Source organism: Tamandua tetradactyla, chromosome 3 (assembly GCF_023851605.1).
Source record: "Tamandua tetradactyla isolate mTamTet1 chromosome 3, mTamTet1.pri, whole genome shotgun sequence".
NCBI lineage: Eukaryota > Metazoa > Chordata > Mammalia > Pilosa > Myrmecophagidae > Tamandua > Tamandua tetradactyla.
The window spans coordinates 171,254,331-171,276,625 of record NC_135329.1 but is presented as its reverse complement, the minus strand read 5'-3'; the positions used below and the strand labels follow the sequence as shown (position 1 = coordinate 171,276,625).

The window sequence follows — 22,295 nt, the reverse complement described above, 5'->3', positions numbered from 1 at the left end:
TTTATTGTATGACTTAAAGCAGTTAATTCTTTGCCTTAGGCTACTCTGACTTAATTAATTGTTCTTATACTTCTTTAGCTATCAGCAAGCTAACTTCTGCCTGCACTGCCTGTTCTGGAAAATTGAGCTGGACTGAGTTCCTTTGTTCAGTCTTTCAGGCTGACACCCAGTAGATTAGCACCAACATATAAGTGCTGAGTATGTGCACTGTTCCCTCTGGAATGGGGCCAGGCATGCAAACAGGAGCTCAGGCTGGCTCCGCACTGCACTGGGAAGGGAGTAGGAAAGGGTCAGCAATGGCACCATGAACTTTTCCAACAGTTTTTAAAGCTGTGTTTCCTTGATTCAGCCCAGTAATTGCAACCCTTTAACTGTTTTCTGGAGTTCTGTGGAAGATTTCTCTGCCAGTTTTTGTTAATTGTTCAGAGATTCTGTGGGGGGATGGTACCCTGCCATCTTGGTCCCATAGTTACTTATATTTATTGTTTAATTTTTTTTCCTGTGGACTGCTAATCATGAATAGAATATAAGAAATGACTCTTAAATACTGGAATCTAGGCTTAAGCATTTTTTTAGTATGTGTAAATGGGATTTTTTAATCAAATCTAGTCTACTTTCTTAATCTTCTTTCACCTACTCTGTCTATAGCCTCTGAGTTCCCAGTTTTCTTTGGGTCCTCCTTAGTTATTCCAGATGCACTCTGGATATGTGGATCACAAATCATTTCTATTGAGCCATCCTATCTGATTCTGAAAGTAACTTTTGAAGAAGTTATCTCTTGATACCACATTGCTCTTTGGATTTTGAAAGTGTTTGTAGATTGTAAGACAATCTCTCTTTGCTCAGATTTTCCAAAATTTGAGGAAAATAGTATATTGAAATATAGCTAAAACTCACCCACATGCTTACTTTATTTTCCTTATTTCTCACAAAACACTAAAAGTGATTGTGTTCATGAGTTTCAGCGATTACAAGATGGTTGGAGAACAGAGGAGGTATATGTGTTCTGCACATATTTTACAATCCCTCATTTTGGTAGGTTGACCTCCAGGATCTGTGTTTAATTTTTTAATATTAATTTAATTGTGGTAAAATAAGAAAATACAATACTTTATAAAATAATCCATTGCTAGTCTACTTATAATTTATAAATAAGAAGAGCATGAGAAATTATAAAATGTTTTCTTTTCTACTACGTACCACATTGTAGTTTCTGTTGCATGTCAAGGCTCTTTATGCAAAAATTCAAAGTAAGTGTTAAATAAAACACAATAATCAACCATGCTGAATACAACTTAGAAAGTTAGACTCAGAAATTACCATTGCCAGTTTACCTACTTCTTGGTCACTAACATTTAGTGGTTCCATCATCTCAATTATTTTCTGTCTGTGGGTTCTTAAACTGTTCAACTATAAGTGGCAGGAGCCAAAATCCATCACACATCTGCTAAAGTAGACCAGCTCCCTTCTTTACATCTACCAAGAACAAATGATAGAACAAGCTGTATTGCAGAGGTTGAGGTTGAAAACCTGAGTTGGCAGTAGTGAGTGGTGATGGGTTTGTGACCCTTGGAACTTTGGGGAGGAAGTAAGGAAAGAAGGGAGTGATGTCTGAGCCAACTATGTACTATCTCTGGCTTTAGAACCATTAAACAAACAAGCTAGTTGAATTATATGTGGCTTTTTTCCAGCCAGAGTTTTAAATGGCTCTTCCATTGAATTAGGGAGTCCTTGTTGAGTTTCTGACTGTTCAACCCAGCAGGCTGGCCTAGCCTTGTTCCATGGTGGCATTGCCCTCTGGTAGAACCATTGAGTTGCATGACTCCAGAAGGTCCATGACAAAAAGAGTGCACTGCCTTCTAGCCCCTCGGGAATAACAGGGTCTGTGAGTTTACAGATTTGTGGGATGTCGGAGGATAAGAAAGAGGACATTAGGAATGAAAGAAGAAAATGAATGGATTTCTGGAAAGGGTGATTCAAGGACTTTGGAGCAATCCTTTAAATTTAAAGATTAAGCTTGTTCTGCCCTGAAAGATTACTAATATTTGTCATAAAATATTCTTAATCCTCATTAGTTTTCCCTTATGATTTATGGCTTAATCATGCTGCAATTCATAGAAGAGCTTCTTGCTTAATTAAATTAATTCTGAAAATAACAAAATATCCACAGTCCCAAATCAAATGGGAAAATGTATCAAGGAATTGGAAGGAGAGTTGAAACTAAGAAAAATTTTTGTAAAAGTAAAGCCTTGAATGAATGGAAGAGGCAAAGGGTTAGACTTATTTTGTTCTTGTTTGCAGTTGTGGGAACACCAGCGGCAACAGCAAGTCCCCTACATGCAAAATTTCTCAAGCAGATAATGAAACTCAGTTGGATCCCTAGTTTCAGCCTGAATATTCTAACTTTTAAAGACTAAATGGAAAGTATATTCCTTTAACCTTCATTGGTTTTCAATAGCTTTTTAAAATAAGAACCTTCCCTTACACGCAGATGATATGAAGTTGCCATAAAATGGCTAGCTGGTACTTTGAATACTTCTTGCCCCCTCCTCTGCCACCTCTACCCTAAGAGAAGAAAGTCACCTAATGCCTGAGCTCAGTGGTGATGAATCCAAGCAAAGATCTGCATGGGTAGAGCTGAAGCAAGCGTGACTACTGACTATTGCGTTTTACCTAAATTTGCTCATCTCTATTTGTTTCTTTACCAATGGCACAAGCACTACAAGGGAGAGGCAGGGTGTAGTGTCTGCTGTCCTTGAAATAGGACCAGCTTTGTAAGCTATACACTTCAGAAACAAGTTACTTCTACTTCAGTTCTCTGCCTACAATTTAGGCAATTACCACCACCAGGTTGGTGCTTACTTCTCAGTCAAGTCTTTTGTCTCTTTTCTAGGCATAAAAATGGCATAGTTAGGGGGTGCAAGGGTAGTTCAGTGGTAGAATTCTCACCTGTCATGTGGGAGACCTGGGTTCGATTCCCAGCCCATGCACTTCCCAAATAAAAGCCAAACAAACAAAAATTCATCAAATAATGCTGCAGCAAAGGGATAGTCACATGGAAAAATAATGAAATGTGACCCCGTCATATAGCATACAAAAAAAATGCTTAGTTAAATATTTATAGAGAAAGTATCTAAATACTAAAGTGTATAACTAAATATGTATATTTAACTAAGTGCTAACTGCTTCTGTTTTCATATTAAATTTAAGAGAAAATACTGGAGCAAAAAATTAAAGAAATAGCACCACCTAGGGACAAGTTAATGTCAGCTCTGCAATTCCTGCTTTCTTTTTAACTGCTTTTGGAATATTGTCACTTTTTTTTATTGGAGGGGATATATTTTCAATCCTTTTCCATGGTAGTCTCTAGACTTTTTAGTCCCAGAACCAGCTACAGTTCTGGCAGTCAAGATCAGGCTCTCTAACCAGATAACTTTTAGGAACTCACTTCCACGTGGTCGGTGAGAGCATATCTCCTCTTTCTCTTGCTTGCTGGTCCTTTCCTCTAAAAAATCATTTCCAGTAAAGTTTAAAAGTTACTTCCATCCTCCTTTCTCAATATTTTTTAAAATTTAGGTTGTAATCGTATATGATGGAAAAAAGATCCTAATATTTATTTTATTCCATCTACCTGAGAATCCTCAACTATAACAATATTTTTTTCCATCAAGATGCAGGTACCCTCTTTGAGTAACTTCTGCCCTGGCCCAGTCTGTACATAACTCCTTTACTCCTTTCTAAGTAATAGACATAAATGATATGGTGAAAAATTCTTCTCCTTAAAACTTTGTGGTTTTATAAGACATTTCAGCCCAAGTAGTGGTTCTTAACCCTTAGTGGGCTTTGCTTGTTAGGAATGGGGATCCACTTAACCCAATTCCAAATCAGTAGGATTGGACCCAGGAATTATTTACATTTCTAACAAAATCTTGTTGATTCAAATACAGGTGGTTCTTGGTCCAGTCTGAGAAATACTGATTTAGATGGATATTTGTGTTTCATTTTGGATTTTTTTAAAGGAAAGAGTCATGTTAAAGCATACGTGTACAGGTTTCCTTATAAAATGAACGTGCAGCTTTGAAGCCTCTTTTTTTTTTTTTTATGCTCTATCACATTTCATTAATTTTCCATGGGAGTATCCTGTTTTTGCATCACCATTTGTTGAATGAAACCTCATTTTTTAACCTCAGACTTAGAGAAATGTCTCTCCTGAGACTTTGAGAAGTAATAATGTTACATAGATTTTTCACAATACTTGAGTGGAAGGGTACGTTCTGTCTATTGGGGATGTGTATGGTCTAAAATAAGAGTACTGTTCTCTTTGGGCCAGTACTACTTCAAAATACATTTTCGGTACTGCATATTGGTGGTTAGGATGGAGATGCTGGGCACTTTCCATGTTTTGGTTTAATCTATGTCAAGAAGCTCCTTAATTTGCATCTTGTGTAATAGAGAGAGGTGTGAATTTGGCGCACTTTACCAGCTGATCACTTAATGGCAATTTGCTAAATTGTCTGCATATCTAAATCCTATGATTTCTAGTGAGGTAAGTGAAACAACAGGTTCTTTTTTGAAACCATCAAATTTATTGTTGGTCTGTGGAATCAGAATTTAGGGAATGGTTTAGGTTCCAGGCCAGTTGCTGAGAGTTGCAGTGATTTATCGCAATTTAGAAAACTTCAGGTCAAATCTGAAGGTCAAACAGCACCGTGCAAATCAATATATCATTTGTACTGTAAGACCTGGAAGGAAGCCCCTTCCTCAGTAGATCATAGAAGAACAGAAAAGTCTTGAATGATTGTTTCAGTTTAAAACAGGGTCTCATAAAACATAGCTAGTGTGGTTAGAAATTTCTAATTTCTTCTCCAAAATTATTTTCCTTTCTCTCATGAAAAAATGTGCTGTGCCATAACATAAAGACTTTAATCTTTTGCTTTCAAAATTTTCTTTCGCCTCATAATTTTTTATCATACATTTTCAATTTTAAATTGATGTTTGTGGGCATTGCCAACAGTATCCCTAAGGATGCGTCAGATTGTTGTCACTGGTTCATGTATCTCTGTGGTTTCTCTCTCCCTCATTTTTTTAGAGTAAAGATGGCAAAAGTCCATTGCACATGACAGCTGTTCATGGAAGGTTCACACGGTCACAAACCCTCATTCAGAATGGTAAGAGAGATTCTTCAGCAGTGTCATTTGAATGTTTTCCTGATCTAACTGAATTTGGCTGTCAGTCACTAAAAGATGATGCCCTATTTGGGGTTTTTAGTAAGCACACGTTTACACAATCCTTTGCTGTACTTTGCTAAAAGCTCTTATCAGACATATATATCATCACGATCCAGCTTGCTATTGAGAACATAAAGCCACAAATCCCTCAGTCAAGCAAAGAACACATGCGTTTTGAAACTGGAAATGGTATATGTATATAGACTGAAGGTCTTATGTATTTTTTTTACTCTGAAACTAATAAAGATAAGCAGCATGCATTTCCAGGCAGTAAATCTGAATTTACTTTCAGAGTTAAGAATTTGCCATATGTATTAGTCAGGGTTCTCTAGAGAAACAAAACCAATAGGAGAGAACTGTGAATATGAGATTTATAAAAGTGTCCCCTTCATCCATGGGAATGCAAGTGTCCAAAACCTGTAGAGCAGGCTGTGAGGCTGGCAGCTCCGATGAAGGTCCTTGAAGGTCCAGCACAGGAGAGTCTGGCTGGCCGAAGGAGAAATGAAAATTCTCTCTTCTCCCTTAAAAATCTTTAACCGATTGGGTTAAATCCAATTAATTCGATTTTCTAATTGCAGAAGATAATCCCTTAGGTGATAGTAGATGTAATCAGCCACAGGTGCACTCAAGCGACTGATGGTTTAGTAAACCAGCCTCCTAGTTTATCAATCAGCCTGAAATATCCTTGCAGTAAGGTGAGCCCATGTTTGCCTGACCAAACAACTGGGCACCATCATCTGGCAAGGTGACACCTGAACCTAACCCTCACACCATATTTACCTAAGTTAAAACTCATAAAGTTACATGGACAAAGGTAGGAAAAAAATGAGGTGACTCAGACGAAAAGTAGGTAAGTACATGATATAAAGGATCATAAAATCAAAGGCTTGACAGAGACCTTGGAAAGACACACAAGTTGGTAATTTTCCAGGCTCACAACAAAAGTATACTTGAACCAGTGGGTTGTATCTATATCCAAAGTACTAGGGTTGTCATTTCACATCATGATTCATGTTCCTGTGGCCAGCATCTGTGAGTGAGTTGACCTTGACAACACAATTTCTCTTATCTTTGCAAATCTTGGAAACAATAAAAAAAAAAAAAGGTTTATTCCAGATCTGCTGACATTCCAGGTCCATTCAGTACTTCCTAAATTATCTACATTTCTATTCCTCAAAAATCTGACATTAGTTGGTTTTCTTGGACTTATTTTTTTTAATCTGTAAGAATTTTGGATGATTTGCACTTGAATTGTTAGTGGCAAGTGAGTTATGTAGGAACTCAGGTCAGAAAATCCAAGAGTCACTTGACATTTAGATAGAGGTCTAGCTGGTAAAATTATTCGTAGAAAGCAAAATATCTGCATCAAAGCAAAGGGAATTTATAAGCATCCCAGTGAAGCTGGTAAGGGAAAAGAAATCTTTGTAAGTTTGCAGTGAGCCAAAGAAGGTAAAATGAAAATGAACTGCACGGCACCCATTATTTCTAATTTGAAGTATTTGGCACACCTTTAACAGTCACTTTACAGAAGGGACCACTCTAATTGCTTATTTTATTGGATGTAAATCAAAAGTAGTGATGCTTTACCTTCTCCTTTTTTGAAACCTTTCCTCATCCCACCACTTTTCATAAACAGCACCCACTCCCTTAAACAAACAAACAAAGCCAAGAATATATTTGGTATACATCTTTTTTTCTATTTAATATGAATTTAATCAGTGGACCTCAGCTCCATGGGCTAAAAAGCTTTGTTCCCTGTTAAAGCAATTTCAAGCACCAGTGATCAGATTGTAGAGAGACAGCTTTTCCGCCCTCTAGGTGCTGCTTTCCCACAGGTCTCTCCCTGTGTGCCAGACCATTCTGACCATCTCCTTTGAAACAAGGCCCTGACTCACCTCCCCTTTGACATGCTAGTGTCAGGTAAGCATGCTTACAACAGTTGCAGGGGGTTCTGGCTGCTTGACCTCTCCAGAGCCACCTCTTTGGGCATGCAGATGGCCATGTCCTACCCTGGGCATTCTTGCCAGACTTTTGAGTTGGAGGGTGGACCCCATCTCTTGTCCTTCCTGACCAAGGCATTCTGTTTTCATGCCTCTCATTCTCAGCTAGCCTGACATCTTACTTGTGGGTTGTGTGGGGCCCAGAGGCCTGAACTGGTGATGGCACAGTGGCTATACTATACAGCCTGTTGTGTATAATGATAAAGCCAATGCCGGTGCGCTCCCACTGTGCCAGGCACTTGGCTAAGCACCCTATGAGAAACACTCACCCCATCAGATAATACTGTTATTATCTACATTTTATAGATGGGAAAATGGAGGCAGAGGGATTGTCACTTATGTGAGGCATCACAGGCAGCACATCAAGGAACAGGGTTAGGGACTCAGGCAGTCTAACATTAGAAATTGAAGTCTCAACCACTGCAGTTTAAATGTGTTCCCTGGAAGAACAATGAAGTGCTTAATTCTTTTTTATACTTGAATTCTCTTTACTCGAAGAGTCACTAGTATTTGGAATAGAGTTGTTCCTGTAAAAGGATGACTTAGCCTTCTATTTTCTCAGGTGACAATTCTTTGCATTCATTACACACCGAGAACTACAAGTTCTTCCATTTGACATTTTTAAAAGTGCCCTTGGGGAAAAGAATAGGAAGTTCTTTTCTTTCCTCCAGATTTTTGGCTTCCTTCTGGGAAAAATTCCGTGCTTCTGCTGAGATCTTGTCTCCTCCCAGGAGGAGAGGAGGAGACAAGGCCTGGTGTCAGTTCACCAGAAGGGTCAGTGCAGTACAGGAGCTGCCCTGTCCCCAGGGCCACAGATGCCGGCACCGCATGGGAGCATGGCTGGCTCCCTGAACCCAGCCAGCATGCTGCTCAGGAACGTTCTTTGTATTTATTTAGTTGGTTAGTTAAATTGCTCTGGAGTTTGGACTGCGTTTGCATTTCCTGCTGCTCTCCAGTCAAGGTTATTAGCAGTTCTTCATAATAATAGTGTTTTCTCGTAATTAATAGCTTTGGTAAGACAATCACTAAAAATAGATACTTTCCTTTTAAAGTTAGCAAAGCAAAGACATCCTCTGCTGTTAAATCACTTTTTTGTTGTTCTCATCGGAGGCTACGTAGCCACAGCCTTAGAAGGAAGGAATGGAATGGAGAAACAGTACGATAGTAAGAAGCTTTTTATCCAGTCATTTGCACTAGGCGATGGCTTCAGATGCTGTCCAGCAGGTCTCAGAAGTTCAAAAGTGATGTTTTCTTCACAGAAGCATTCAAAGTAAATAGAGTTTGAAAAGAAAAAGTCAAGAGGTAGGAGCCTCATGGTGAGATTTTTTTGACCTTTTGGCTCACAGACTTCTGAGGCAAATTAATCAGATGACTATTCTTATTTGTGCAAAATTATCTTTTCTGACATGCTCTGTTTACTTTGAAACTCTCAAATGTTTATTTTCATCATCGATGATCAATTACCAGCATTTAACTTGCACCTTTCAGTAACTATTAAAGATATTTCATTTGCATTCAAGGCAAATCTTAGATTTTCAAGGGAAAATGGAAAGATTTATGGAATGTCTATAAAATAGAAATTCAACACTTTAATATAAAACATATTTTCAAATAACAAATACACACTCATTTATTTTTCCACTGTTATGATATTTTCTTAAATATATTTTAAATGACAACAAAATCATACATAGAAGATATTTATCTATATTTTTCCTGAGTGTTTTTTTTTTTTTTTTTGCATGGGCAGGCACTGGGAATTGAACCCAGGTCTCTGGCATGGCAGGCAAGAATTCTACCACTGAGCCACTGTTGCACTGCCCTATCTATATTTTTAAAGATTTAAAATGACTTATGCAATTGTGATAACAAGAAACTATCAGCTTCCCATATTTTTCACTCTTCTCTTTCTCTACCCTAATTTTGGGTTGACAAACATGCCTAAGTCTTCCTAAGAATGATTTGGTGACTCTTGATCGTGAAGGGTATGGGTTAATATAAAGTTTGATCAGAGAAACCCTTCTCGGAAGTCTGGAGACTCGCCATCCACACCTCCTTGGGCAAGCTCCTTAGGTTGACCTATGAACTGATCACTGTGAACTATTCTTAGGGAAATACATGTACCCTGGGTTCCTCTGATGTGTGTATGAAGACCAGGCGTCTGCCTGTAAACCAAGGCTACCATCAGTCATTAAAGTGAATTTCTCTAAATTCTATGCATCTAAATTCAGAGTACAGTGAACTAATTTAGCTCTTGAGTCCCCAGAAGATGGCAAAACTAGTTTTATTTTATTATTTTTTCTGATTATAAAATTAGTACATACTCACTATAAAATAAAATGAAATCATTAGAGAGCTCTCCCATAATCACCACCATGTGTTTCCCCAACCACATCATGAGAGTTTCCATTGACAATTTGGAGAAACCTCTGGTTTTTTCCTATGTATTTCCAGACATATCTGTAAAGTTAGATAATTATTACTTTTACAAAAATTGTGGTCTGTTAATTCAAATAGCATGTTTTATAAATAATCCTGTACTGCAGAAACAAAGATTTGAGGAAAGATCAAAGAGCCATTCATATTTCTCTGCAACAAATTAAAGCAAAAAAGACATTAGCTTTTTTAAAGAGTTATGAAGTGGCAATCCCCAAATGTGTAAACTTATTGACAGCAAATTGTCTGATTTTTCCAGTTAACCTCTACATGCAGAAGTCTTGGTTGTAGAGTGAAGCATCTTAAATCTTATGTAAATGTGTATGCTAATTGCAGCTTTTGAAGCATTTGCCTCCTTCTCAAAGCCCAACAATTTTGATAATTATTTCATCTTGTGGCAGAGAGTCTTGTACACTAATTCTATGTTTCACCAATACTCTGTCTAGAACAAACGTTGTTTGCTGAAAATAAATTCTAGGGAGTTGGTGGTCACAATAGCTAATAGTAGGATTCATTAGAACAAAGAGCCAAATAGGTATTATTGTGAAGATTTTATAATGGTCTTATTACGAGAGCCTGGCAGGGTTCTGGCCTGCAAGCTAATGCTCTTTCCCGAGGTCTGAGAAGACTCACAATGAGTTCTTTTTTGTACAGTGCCTAAATATACTGCTAATGGGAGAGCCAATGGGTACAGCCTTTCTCAAAAGCAATTTGCAAGTGTCTACTAGGGGCCTAAAAATGTTCTTGCTTTTGATCTAATAATTCTACTTCTAAAAAGCTTGCTTAAGGAGATCATCTGAAATGCAGATAAAAAAATATTTGCAAATATGTTCATTCCTGTGTTTTTCTTAATGGTAAAAATTGGAGAATAGCCTAAATGCCCAGTGACTGGGGATTTGCTATGTAAATTCTCTAAATATTGATATTATATAGCCATTTATACTTATACTTATGAAAAAATATCAATAACATGGGAGTGCTTATATTATGATATATTATTAATGTTTAATATATTATGATTCAATATTAATGCTTAATATTATATTATGATATAATATTAAGGGGAAAGTGGGATGCAAAATTGTTTCTACACTGTGATCTCAGTGATGGGAAACCTGCACATGTACACACACACACGCACACACAAAACTGAAGGAAATACTCCAGAATAGTAATACTAGCTTGGATAATCCGTGAATATGTAAATGACTGCAGTTTTCTCCTCTGAATTTTTTGCATCTTCTAAATTTTCCACAATGGGAATATTACTTTTCAATCAGAAATTATTTAAAATAAGTGCTTAATGATTTTGTAAAATGATCTGTTTTTCACATAATATTCACATTTGTATTTCTTCTTCATGTGTGTAGTTTAGACATACACACTAAACAGTTTGGTGTAAGTATACCTTATACTGGTATATTTAAGTTTTAATAAATCAGCTTGCTTCAGTTTAATAGAATTGGTAATGAGAATAAAACTCAGATTTGAGGGGAATTTGTAGACTTTTTTATGGTGCAAAATTTTCTAATGAGTCCTACCCTAAAATACCTGATATCTAAGACCAAGGACTGACAGTTCAAACATTTACAACTTTCCTGAATAGTCAGGGCTTTTGTTTCTGACAAGATAGCCAGAAAAAAAGAACCTCAGAGTTATTTATATTCTGTGCCCAAATACAGTAGGTGCTTTCTTTTATTAAATGAAGTAGAAGTGTATATAAGCTTACATAAGCACAAGTACACACTATTTTTCTTCTTTCTCCTTATGGTTTACCTCTCTCCTTTACTTCTTTACCCCTTCCTGTAGCCTTATTCAGGCCCTTTTCTTGAATACTGATTCTATCAGGAATTCAGTGAGCATTTATTCAGTCAGAAACTAATAAACCATACACCAGAATAAAGTCCAAATGGATCAGATATCTAAATCTAAAGCATGAAATTCTTCAAGTATAGAACACATAGATGAATTTTTTTATTACTAATGTATGAGGAAAATCTTTCAAGCTATAGCTCAATATCCAGATACAATAATAGAAAAAGGTTCATAAATTATAAAAAATATATAAAAACTCTTGAAAATCAAGGAATAAAAGATTCTCACAGACCAAAAAAAAAAAAAAAAAGGAAAATAAGCAGAGAAGGATAAACAAATGGTCCATAAACATGAAAAATAAGCTCAATTTTCTTCCTACTAAAAGAAATGCAATAGAAAACTTCACTTAAAAACCCTTTCTTACCTATCAGATAGCAGATACTCAAAGCTTTAAAAGGCTGTGTGGAAAAGGACTCATACATTGTGGGTGGCAGTGCTTAATTACACAGCACCTAAGGAGGGAAATTTAGCAAAATAAAACAAAACCACATATATATTTACCTTTTGACCTAGAAATCCCTTTACTCGGAGTTATTCTGAAGGCAACCTCATAAACATGAAGCCATGTATATATGAGGGTATTCACAGCAGTGTTATTTGTAATAGAAAAATGTTAGTCTGAGCCTAAATACTCATTCAGGGGAGACTGTTGTACTCAGTCTAAACATCCATGCCATGGAGAAGAACAGAGCTAAACAAAAAAGAGGAAGATCTCCAAGAAGTCATCTCTAGGAGTGAAGTCCAGAATGTATTGTTAAGTGAAAAAAAAGCAAGGTGTAAAGAGTATACTTATTTTTGCAGAGAGAAATACAGAACGATGAACCAAAAACTAATGAGAATGATACTGTAGGATATGAGTGAGAATCAAGTAGAAGGTATAGGAATGAAAGTGGGATGTTTTAAATGTATAATTTTGACTTTTGGAATGCGTAAATGTTTTACATATTAATGAAATTAAATGAAATCAAAACAGTAAAAGTTTTGAAAATGAACAGAATCAACTGAACTTAACTATAGATCAAATTGATAATATAATCAGATAGAATAAAGTAATTTCATAGATATACTAAAATCCTTGTTTGAAAATTTGTTGGGAAATATGATCTTCCCTCAGTCTCAAAGTATTAACCCACAAGTTACTTGTTAATTACAAAGGCGAAAATCTTTTCCGGTAAAGAATGCTGCTGGGTACACTTAGCAAAGTGATCTAACTGTGCGTCGCTTAGTAATGGAACAACGTGACCTGATGTGCGTGCTGAAGAGGTACAGTGGGCAGTGCACATCAGCTCTGGGCTTTTCTTGACAGATGTGTCGCCTGAATTTCAGAATGTAAAAACCCCTGGACTATGGCTTTTACATGCAGAATATACTACAAGAATGCAGGATGTCCTGTAAGACACCCAGTTTGGACTATTCAAAAATTTCGATGTCATGAAAGATGAGACACCCTCCCCTTGCCCCAAACCAAAAGGCAGGAGGACTGTTTTAGATTTGAGAAAACTAAAGAGACATGACAATCAAATGCTATCAGAATCTGTGATTGAATCCTAGATTTTCTTTAAAAAAAGACTGACTCTCATGGACATTTTTGGTACAGTTGGATAATTTGGACTATGCCTTACATGTTAGATAAAATTAATGTATCAGTGTTAAATTTCTTGGGTATGATTATGGAACTGGGGTTATGTGGGAGAATGTTCTTAGGAGAAACAGGATTAGGTGTGAAATGTCATGATGTCTAATTTTTGAAGGTTTTTCAAATAAATAAATAGGCAAATTTTACAAATATATGTGAAAAGTCAAGAAAAATGTAGTTTAAAAAGGCAGAATGAAACAAAGTATGAAAATACTATATTGTTAAAAGAGCTATGGATGATTAATGTGATCATTTTTACAAATACAAATATTTACAGTTTATAGTTTATGCTTTTAATTTTATTCATCATGTTTTAAGCTGGATAAACTACATAAATCTTTTTTGGGGGGGCGGGGTGCATGGTCTGGGAATCGAACCCGGGTCTCCCGCATGGAAGGCAGGCATTCTAACCACTAAACTACCCGTGCACCCTAAACTACATAAATCTTGGACTCTCTATTCCCTTTGGTTCTTATGCTTTAGCATCATGCTTACATAGGCCTTTAGTTCAGCAGGTAAATTTAATGTTTTCAGTATTCCATTTTATAGCATTTGATTACATTATTAACTCACAGCAGGAATCCAGTTGTGCATTATATGTTTGATTCTTAAATAAGACAATATGGATAAGGTTTTTCAAAAGCATTTCTAATAAACTTTTCTCTATGAAGATATAATAATAATAATTCTTCAGATGGTGACTGTCCCCTGAAAAGCATCTTGTACCACTGAGCATAGATGCACAGTGAATCCTTGTGTTATTCTATATTAAAATATCTCTTTCAGGAGGTGAAATTGACTGTGTGGATAAGGATGGCAACACTCCTCTCCATGTGGCTGCAAGATATGGTCATGAGCTTTTGATTAACACCTTAATAACCAGCGGAGCTGACACAGCCAAGTAGGTTATTGCAAAAATATGGTAGAATAATTGCTGCTTGAGGGAATAGTGCCAAGAAGACTCTGCTATGCCATAGCTAGTTTCCTTTTATTCAGATTAAGGTGGATCTGTGCCATTATATTAAACACAAATTAAATCTGACTTTTAATGATAGATGCAAGGAAAAACAACTTTATTTTTCAGCTACATAAGAATGAGGCTTATCCCAGTGGTTTAATTAAAGACACGTGAACTTTATTCCTAACTGCTTTTTAATATTCTTCTGTTTTTCCAATGCACAATGTCTGTTAAGCAGGAAAAGCAAAACATAATTGGGCAAATTGAGTTTATTTGGGGTGCTAGCTCAGTTTTAATGATGTTGTTTATAGGGTAGTAATTGAATAAATTTGCTGCATTGGAGAGAGGGACCTAACCTCATTTTACACTTCAATTCAACAAGAATATGTTAAGTGTTTATGTGTCTGTCACAATACTGGGTGCTATTGGAGATTTCAAAAGAAGTAAATTATATGGTCAATACTTCTAAGTATCTCATAATTGTTAGGGGCTTAAGACTCATCTAAGTCAAAGAGGACATGAAAAAAATAGCATATAATAAAGTTATAAATGATACAGGGCTTAAATAGTAAAATGTTTTGTAGACAGTAAAATGCCATAGAGTGTAGACAGGAAGCAGAGAGCGCAAAGGTGGTCAAATTTTTCTGAAAAGTCATTAAGGAAAAGTTAAGTTTTAGGTCGGCTTTGAAGGATGAGAATGATCTGAGTAGAGCAGATGGTGGGCAGACATCCCAAGTAAGGAGGAAAGCAGGAACAAAAGGAAAGAGTGTGACTTAGGGAAGAGCTTGGCCTGACAGCAGAGAGTGTGGGTTGAGGTAGCATGTGGTGGTTGAGAGTACAGGCTTTGGTGGGGCCCCACCTGGCCACCGATTCAAGCTGCCTTACTGTGTACCAATGACCTTGAGTCCATTGACCAATCTCTCTGTGCCTGGGTTTCCCCATTTGAAAAATAGGAGCAACAATAGTGCCTACCCATAGGTTTGTTATGAGAATTAAATGACAATTACTAGAAAAGTGTTTGGTATAGGTAAGATGAGTATGACTTAGATAAAGTTATCTGCTAACCCATGGGGAGATAACCCATGGGGAGCTCTCTGAATAGAGCTTGACACAGAGTAGACCATCAGTAAATATTAGGTAGATTTGTAGTATGTAATGGTTTACCTTCATCATCAGTTCAACATTAAGCTGAACCGGATTCCAATTACCTTCTGGCTTCCAGTCTAGTGGTGGCATAAGAACAAGAACAAAAGGCGGAGTATTGTGAAATAGGTAACCGTGGAGTTTTGGACCAGACTGTGGGAAAAGTCAGGAAATTCTGGCCCTCTGGGTTCCCCAGAAGAGTTGACATTGTAACAGAAGGAAGGTACGGGTAGGAGTTTGCCAGGTGACAGAACTGTATGGATGGAAAGGTAGGGGGTGAAGCAAGGAAGGACACTCTGGGAAGAAGGGAGAGCATCCACAAAGGCACAAAGGTGAGTGTGTTGAAAACAGTTTCCTGGGACTGGGTCATCTTCTGGGGGTAGGAGGTGGTGGGAGAAAACTGAGGTGGAAAAACAGGAAGGACCGTATCCTGGAGGAACTTCATGCCCTGCTCAGAGTTAGGATTCTATTCTGAGGCATTCAAAAGCTGTTAAGGAATTATAAATGGGTATCGGGTAGACTGTTCTAAAGATCCCATTTGTGTGTAAGAAAGATCCTTCTGATAGCAGTCCAGACATACTGGAGGCAGTCCAGACTAGAAACACTTGGCAGCCCCTTGCAGATATCCATGGCAGAAAAGATGAGAGTTTGGACTAAGCCGAGGCTGTGGGTTGACAGAGGAGTGGAACGCTGGCAGTAAATGAGCTGTGGGTGTCTCCTTTCAGAGGAGAAATGAGTCTGCCTCAAGCCTTTATGATGGGGATGTTGGAAATTAAAAGAAGCAGCTCAGTGTTGTGAAAAGAGCACTAGAGTTGGATTCTGGAGAAGTTTCGGAGTTCCCAACCAGACCTGGCTACCCATCACCAAATGTCATAAATATGAAGTGTTAATAAGGAGAAGTGAAGTATGTAGGCACAAACCAAATTTACCTCTGATCTGTTAATATTTTCAATGGTATTTTTCTTTCAACTCTAGATTAGTTGGGGGGTGTTGGCCAAACCATGACTTTCTTCCCTGTTTCCCCATTTGAATCTATTTTAGGGATAAAATAAATTGGGCCCAATGCTTTCTTAAAATTCCCCGCATAAAAAAATTCAGTAAGCACAAACTTCATTTCCTTATAATTATTTTGCCTTCCATTTATGCAAACCCACACCAGGTAGCAAAAGTGCTTTAGAAATGACACTGTTGTTCAAGCAACCTGTCCTTCCAGTGACTGTGCTGTGTCCTGGGAAAACAAATGAGGGAAGCATTGTCCCAGCCTCAAAGAGCTGCATCTGCTTTCTTTTGTCACAACATAACGGGAGAAGACATCCTCCCTTCAGTAACAATGACTCATTAAGGCAACGATCCTGTCTCTCTCTCTCTCTCTCTCTCTCTCTCTCTCTCTCTCTCTCTCTCTCTCTCTCTCTCTCTCTCTGTGTGTGTGTGTGTGTGTTGGGGACAGTGCCATGGGGAGGAAAACCGCCTTAGGGGAAAATATTAAAACGGGATGGAGGGATGCAGAAGATTAAATTTCCTGAAGATCTCCAGAAAATCACTGTTCTCTGAGCTCCTTGTAGGTTTATATTGTTGCTTATTGAAGAGGAGAAAAACAGGCCTTTCCTCCTATAAGTATGTAAATAAACAAATAGCATTTACAAAAATAGCCTAATTAAATAGCCAAAATTAAGTCACTATTTCATGGGATTATGGTTTCGTGGCTAAGGTACCGAGGCGTTTCCATTCAGGATACATTGCAGAATGGAGGTTTTGCAGTAGCTTAACCAGAGTGGTAGAACAGTGGACTCATCACACTGCACAGAGGCCTTTATTCAAATTATTGCCAAGTTCTTTCACACAAAGGACTCACTGTGTTGTACCACCATTCGCCCCCCCTTGGTACAGATCTATCATTTATTGATTAAGTCCATCTTAATTATTTTCTCACTAACCCATTCCAATTAAAGTAGTACGACCTGGCATCAGTGTAATCCTAAATACAAACACAGGCGCTGCAATTTGGCAGTATTATGTGATTATAAGGTCATCATTCAGACCAGACAAAATATGCATTTATGCGAACTGTTTTAGTTTATCATCAAAATGAAAAGACAGTTTATAAATTTTTGCAGAAAATTCTTAAGGTCCCTAAGTATTTCTAGGGATCCCCAGGGATGTGCTGACTAGTTTGAGAAGCATTGTGAGTAGAGGGGGAGAAAGATAAGAGACTTTCCAGTAGAGACACCTGCATGTACAGGTGCATGGGGCGGAGGGTGGTGAGGAGGGACGGAGCCTGGCTCTTAGGATGAATGGAAAGAATTCAGTGGGATTCCAGAAGATGCTTCAAGAAGGGACCTTGTAAGCCACATTAGTGTCCTTGGATTTGATTGAAAAGGAACCACTGAAAATGTCTGTCAGTTGCAAATAACAAGGGCCAGGCCTCATTGTTATCAGTTATACCCAAATGTCTAGTAATTTAGAGGTGCGTGATAAATACCTGGAATGACATAGATAAAATTGATAAAGAATTGATTTCTAGGAATCAGAAAATCACCCTATACTCATTTTAGGGAATATTTTTATCTTCCCCACTGAGTGGGCAAAACTAAACCAATCTCTCTTTCCTAGGAGACTTGTACAATAATGTAAATGATCTGAAACAAAGAAAGATAATAGAAATGCTAGCTGGTTGCTACTCATTCTTTGCTTTAAGGTCTCCCGGACCTCATTGTAAGGAAGGACAACCTGATTACAACTTCAAAACTCACAGACTGTGGAATACCCAATTCTGCTAATAGTAATTGCAAGGACAATAATAATACTAATGTGGATGGTGTAAGCTTACCAGTGGCAGACACTCCACTTAGACGTAACCTGAAATATCTCAATTAATCCATGTTATCTTTAGTTCTCTGACAAGGGAACTGTTATGTAAATTGCAAAGATCTAGCTAGCATGTGGCAAAACCAGGACTCAAATCCAAAGCTTCTCATCCCATCTTCTTAGCCGCAGTACTCTTTCTGTGTAGCCTGAGGGAAAGCTCTAGAAAAGACAAGATGTAGGAAGGGTCGTGTCTCCTTGACGCCAAAGGAAAAGCTTAAAAGAACAGATATTCTAATGATAACAAGGCCCTTTCCTCTCCTCAGATAGCTCTCTGTGATGGACAGTCTTTCAGACCTCATCTATTGTGAAATAACTGGGTAGGAGATGGCAGCTAATAGCTAAATTAGAAATAGCTAATACAAATGTGTTCCATTAATTTTGTGACTGGCCAAATAAATGTAGCATTTTAACTGGAATTGGTCTCCTCTTTCCTGTAATTTATGCATTGTCAAGTTTAGTGTTAACTGGCATCTTTATTTCTCAGTCTTCCTTGATGAATACCTGATAAAGTGATAGGGATATTTCCAATTTGACTAAGACAGTCAAATTCTAATTTTCCTGCTAAAGGTTTTGTGATCCTTCCTTCACAAGCAGTCTTATTTTATAGCAAGGGAGTGATTTTATTTTGAAATGTGTGAAGGGTTTCTAAAGTGATTCAGAGATTCTGAATCCTACTTTTTTCTTTTCAGTCCCAACCTGCTCTTTAGTTTTCCTATTTGAATCACAGGATGATATGGATTCCTATCTCAGTCATATTCAAGTTCAAATGCCAGTTTTGTACTTGGGTTTAAATTAATGTTTTCAAAGCCGACACGGAGCTTTTTATTAACTATGGAATAAAAATTGTATATCAAACAGAATTTTTGTTAGACCTTTTAAATGTAGAGTACTTCCTCTCTTATCTGCTAAAGTTTATAAGTAGTAATAAATGAAAATGAATTAATTAGCTAATGTAGAGTGTGATGAATTAACTAAAGACAGGGGTGTTAAGTGACAGGATTGGTTTAGAAGTATTGATAATGAAGCTTGTGGCATATATTACGATGCTATTACTATTGTACTATCATATAATTTTTATGTTTACCCCATTGGTTTCACATGGAGTTTAGTAGTATTTTCTTTAACTCATTTGCTTGTAATATTTTGTATAGAAGTATATATTTTATGTATGTTTATTTAAATATATATATATATTTAAAGAATGAGGAAAGCCAAAAGAAATTTTAAGAAATCCAGTTCCTGATTTCAGGCACATAAACTTAAAACCATCCTAAAAAAATTCTATCCATTTTCCACTTTCCAATCTCCAGAGATATTTTATCATGTATTTTTGCTTTAACTCTCCGAAGCAAATAAAATACATGGATAAAATCACGTTAGTTTAGAGTTCCATTTAATAATAAGCTTTTAAAGCATGAAAAAAATTTTACCTGAAAAAAAATTGTTTCCGTTGCATCATGAGAGAACAATATAAATAGTAGCATAAATAGAAAAAGCGTCTCTCCCATCCCCCAACTCCGTCTTTCTTTTACTGAGTATCAAGGTCATCACTGATGCAATTGCTTTTCAGAATTTTTTTTTTTGAACTGATGAGAGAGGGAATTACAAGCAGTTCTCCTCTACATGACACTGCCCGGAAGATGGGCAAATTGTATCTCTTGATGGATGCCAGCTATTATATATACTGGGTTGGAAATCTCCTTATAGGGAAAGGAAAATGAACAGAAGGAAGACTGAATAAAAAGCATCAATAAATAGAAAGATGCTATCATGGAAAGAAAGAGTGGTGCTTAATTGCAGACAAACTGAGATTTCACAGAATACCATGAAATATCTGTGAATATGCATATAATTTCACACATTCATGTACACATAATAATTTTTGAGATAGCGTATTAAATTCATGTGTCTAAAGTGTAACAGATTCAAATCATATGCCAGTGTGTTTCTTTATGAAGCGTAGAATCTGAAAATGGTCTGCTTCATGCTGGAGAACAAATTTGGGTGGTTAGTGCTGCAGGGTGGTAAATGTATACGGTTCATACTGGTTTATGTTATGCAGAGGATTTACAAAATCTAAACTATATCATTTGAATAAAATGAGATCTTATGAGAAATAGTCATTGGCATTATTATTAATGCTTTGTGAGTGCACAGGAACCATTCAATGGTGCCGTTTGTTACGAGCTACAATCCAGCTACAGGACTCCTTGTCCTTGCCCCGGAGGACAATTTTGAAGGCGGAAAGCGCTGCCATCGGAAGGCTGCCTGTTCCTTAAGGGATCGTCCTGAGAACTGTGTTATGGTGGCGGTTCAGTCTAAAAAGTCCTTTTCTGTGTTTTTTCTGTAATACTGTTAAAGGAAATATGCTAGGTTTATGAAATATATACACGATAATGTTCATTACTCCTAATTGTGTTTTTGTGACTGGTATCCTGATGTGGGTTAATGTGCAACATTATCTGTTAGGAAGATGACGTTTCACCCGCAAAAGGTAAACATTAGTTTTATTCTCATCCAAAATTTTATAGTCAAAAATACAACCGTTATCGACTTTTAGCAAGGTGTTTGGCATATAATAAGTCAGTAATAAATGTTTCTTTACTAATTCAGGGAATAAAACAGGTTGCTTTTTGAAGTTGAATGTTTGGTTGATCAGTATTGTTATTCCAGCACTTAGCACAGTATCTGATACTTAGTGTTAAACAGATGAATGAATGAATGAGACATGCAACCACAAGACAGAGAAATGAATTTTAATTAAAATTAATTGATTTTAATAAGTCACTGTTTATGTAAACTTAGTTTTCATATATATATATATATATATATATATATATTCCTATTGTTATAAGCTTTTAATTCTGGCTTAGAACCAGGATTTTTTAAAAGTAGAAAATGATTGTATAATTATTTATTGGGCAGAAGAATTGCAAAGTATTTTAGCCAAGAATCCCTATGAATGGCATCGTGGATTTAATTTTCATCAGGGAGCTTCTAGAAAGACAGTTTTCCTTCTGCATGTTACCGTGAGTTGCTCTGTTTTTTCTCTCCCCAGGTGTGGCATCCATAGCATGTTTCCCTTACATTTAGCCGCCCTAAATGCTCATTCTGACTGCTGCAGAAAGTTATTGTCATCGGGTAAGTAAATCCGCTACCAAAGACGAGGCTTGATGTAACTATGTCACATGGTTTCATGTGTCTGGTCTGAGTGAGTGGTTACCTGTGCTTCGTGTCATGATCTGACTTGGCAGAGTGAGTTGTGTACCACAGCTAACCGCACACTGACAGCTCCCAGAAGTCCTCAGCATCGAAGCTGTTTGAACAGCTTTGTGCCACAAATTGAGAGTTTTGCCTTTTTTTCAATTTAAACTTGATGATCCCCATAAGAGAGACAGGGAGAGCCAGCTTGCCAGAAGTTTAGATCACAGAAGCAGAAGATATCTTTGAGGCCTAAAATAGTGACTTAAGATTCAATATTTTTTGACAAAAGAAAAAGATGAGACCCCCCCTACACACACACAGAAAGACCTTTAATGGTAGAAAATGTCATCTTATCATTCTATCCTGTGAGCTCTGAAAAATCACATCAATCAGGCTTAATTTTTATTTTTTTACTGTGGAGCTATTTGAAACCAAGAAATTATTTCTGGCTTGGAGTTTTGTTAATCTTTTATTGTCAACACTTCTACCAGCCTCTAAGAAGTTCCTGAGCTTTCCAAGGTGCTAGAGGTTTGCAAGGCAAAGATTGTTTATGAATTAATTCATCAGATATCCCAGAAGCATTTATTTCCCTTTAAGTACTTTATCCATGGTTGATTCTGCTTTTACTGCTTTGGGCATGTTAAAAAAAAAAAAAAAATCACTGCATGAAAGCCACGTTCCCCAAATCTTAAACAATGGAAAACTAGGAATACACTTAAGAAAATATCCATTCCAGCATGTTCAGATTACTCCTCTGCCTTCCTTGTTTTCTCCATGTATTCTGTCTGCCTGTCTATCGCCCCACTTATCTCAAACAGTTTCATAAATTTCTATCCTGTGATTGAAAAATGGGACTGTGGTTCACCCAGGGCTGAATATGAAAATAAATTCTTGACTTCACTGGTGCTTCCTATAAAATTGCCAAGCTTGAGCAATTACCATTTGTTTCC

At 37.0% G+C, this 22,295-nt stretch overlaps 1 protein-coding gene and 1 non-coding gene across 8 annotated transcripts in view; both read left to right on the top strand.

Moving 5' to 3' along the window:
- Positions 1–22,295, top strand: part of ANKRD44 (ankyrin repeat domain 44) — a 347,994-nt gene that overhangs the window by 232,128 nt on the left and 93,571 nt on the right. For all 7 annotated transcript variants that reach the window (XM_077154544.1, XM_077154546.1, XM_077154543.1 and 4 more), the window contains 3 exons: positions 5,090–5,168; positions 13,962–14,076; positions 21,200–21,282. In XM_077154544.1, the coding sequence (XP_077010659.1) occupies positions 5,090–5,168; positions 13,962–14,076; positions 21,200–21,282 (277 nt within the window). The remainder of the gene's footprint in view (positions 1–5,089; positions 5,169–13,961; positions 14,077–21,199; positions 21,283–22,295) is intronic.
- Positions 2,920–2,990, top strand: TRNAD-GUC (transfer RNA aspartic acid (anticodon GUC)). The gene has a single exon. It is a non-coding gene; the product is annotated as a tRNA-Asp (tRNA).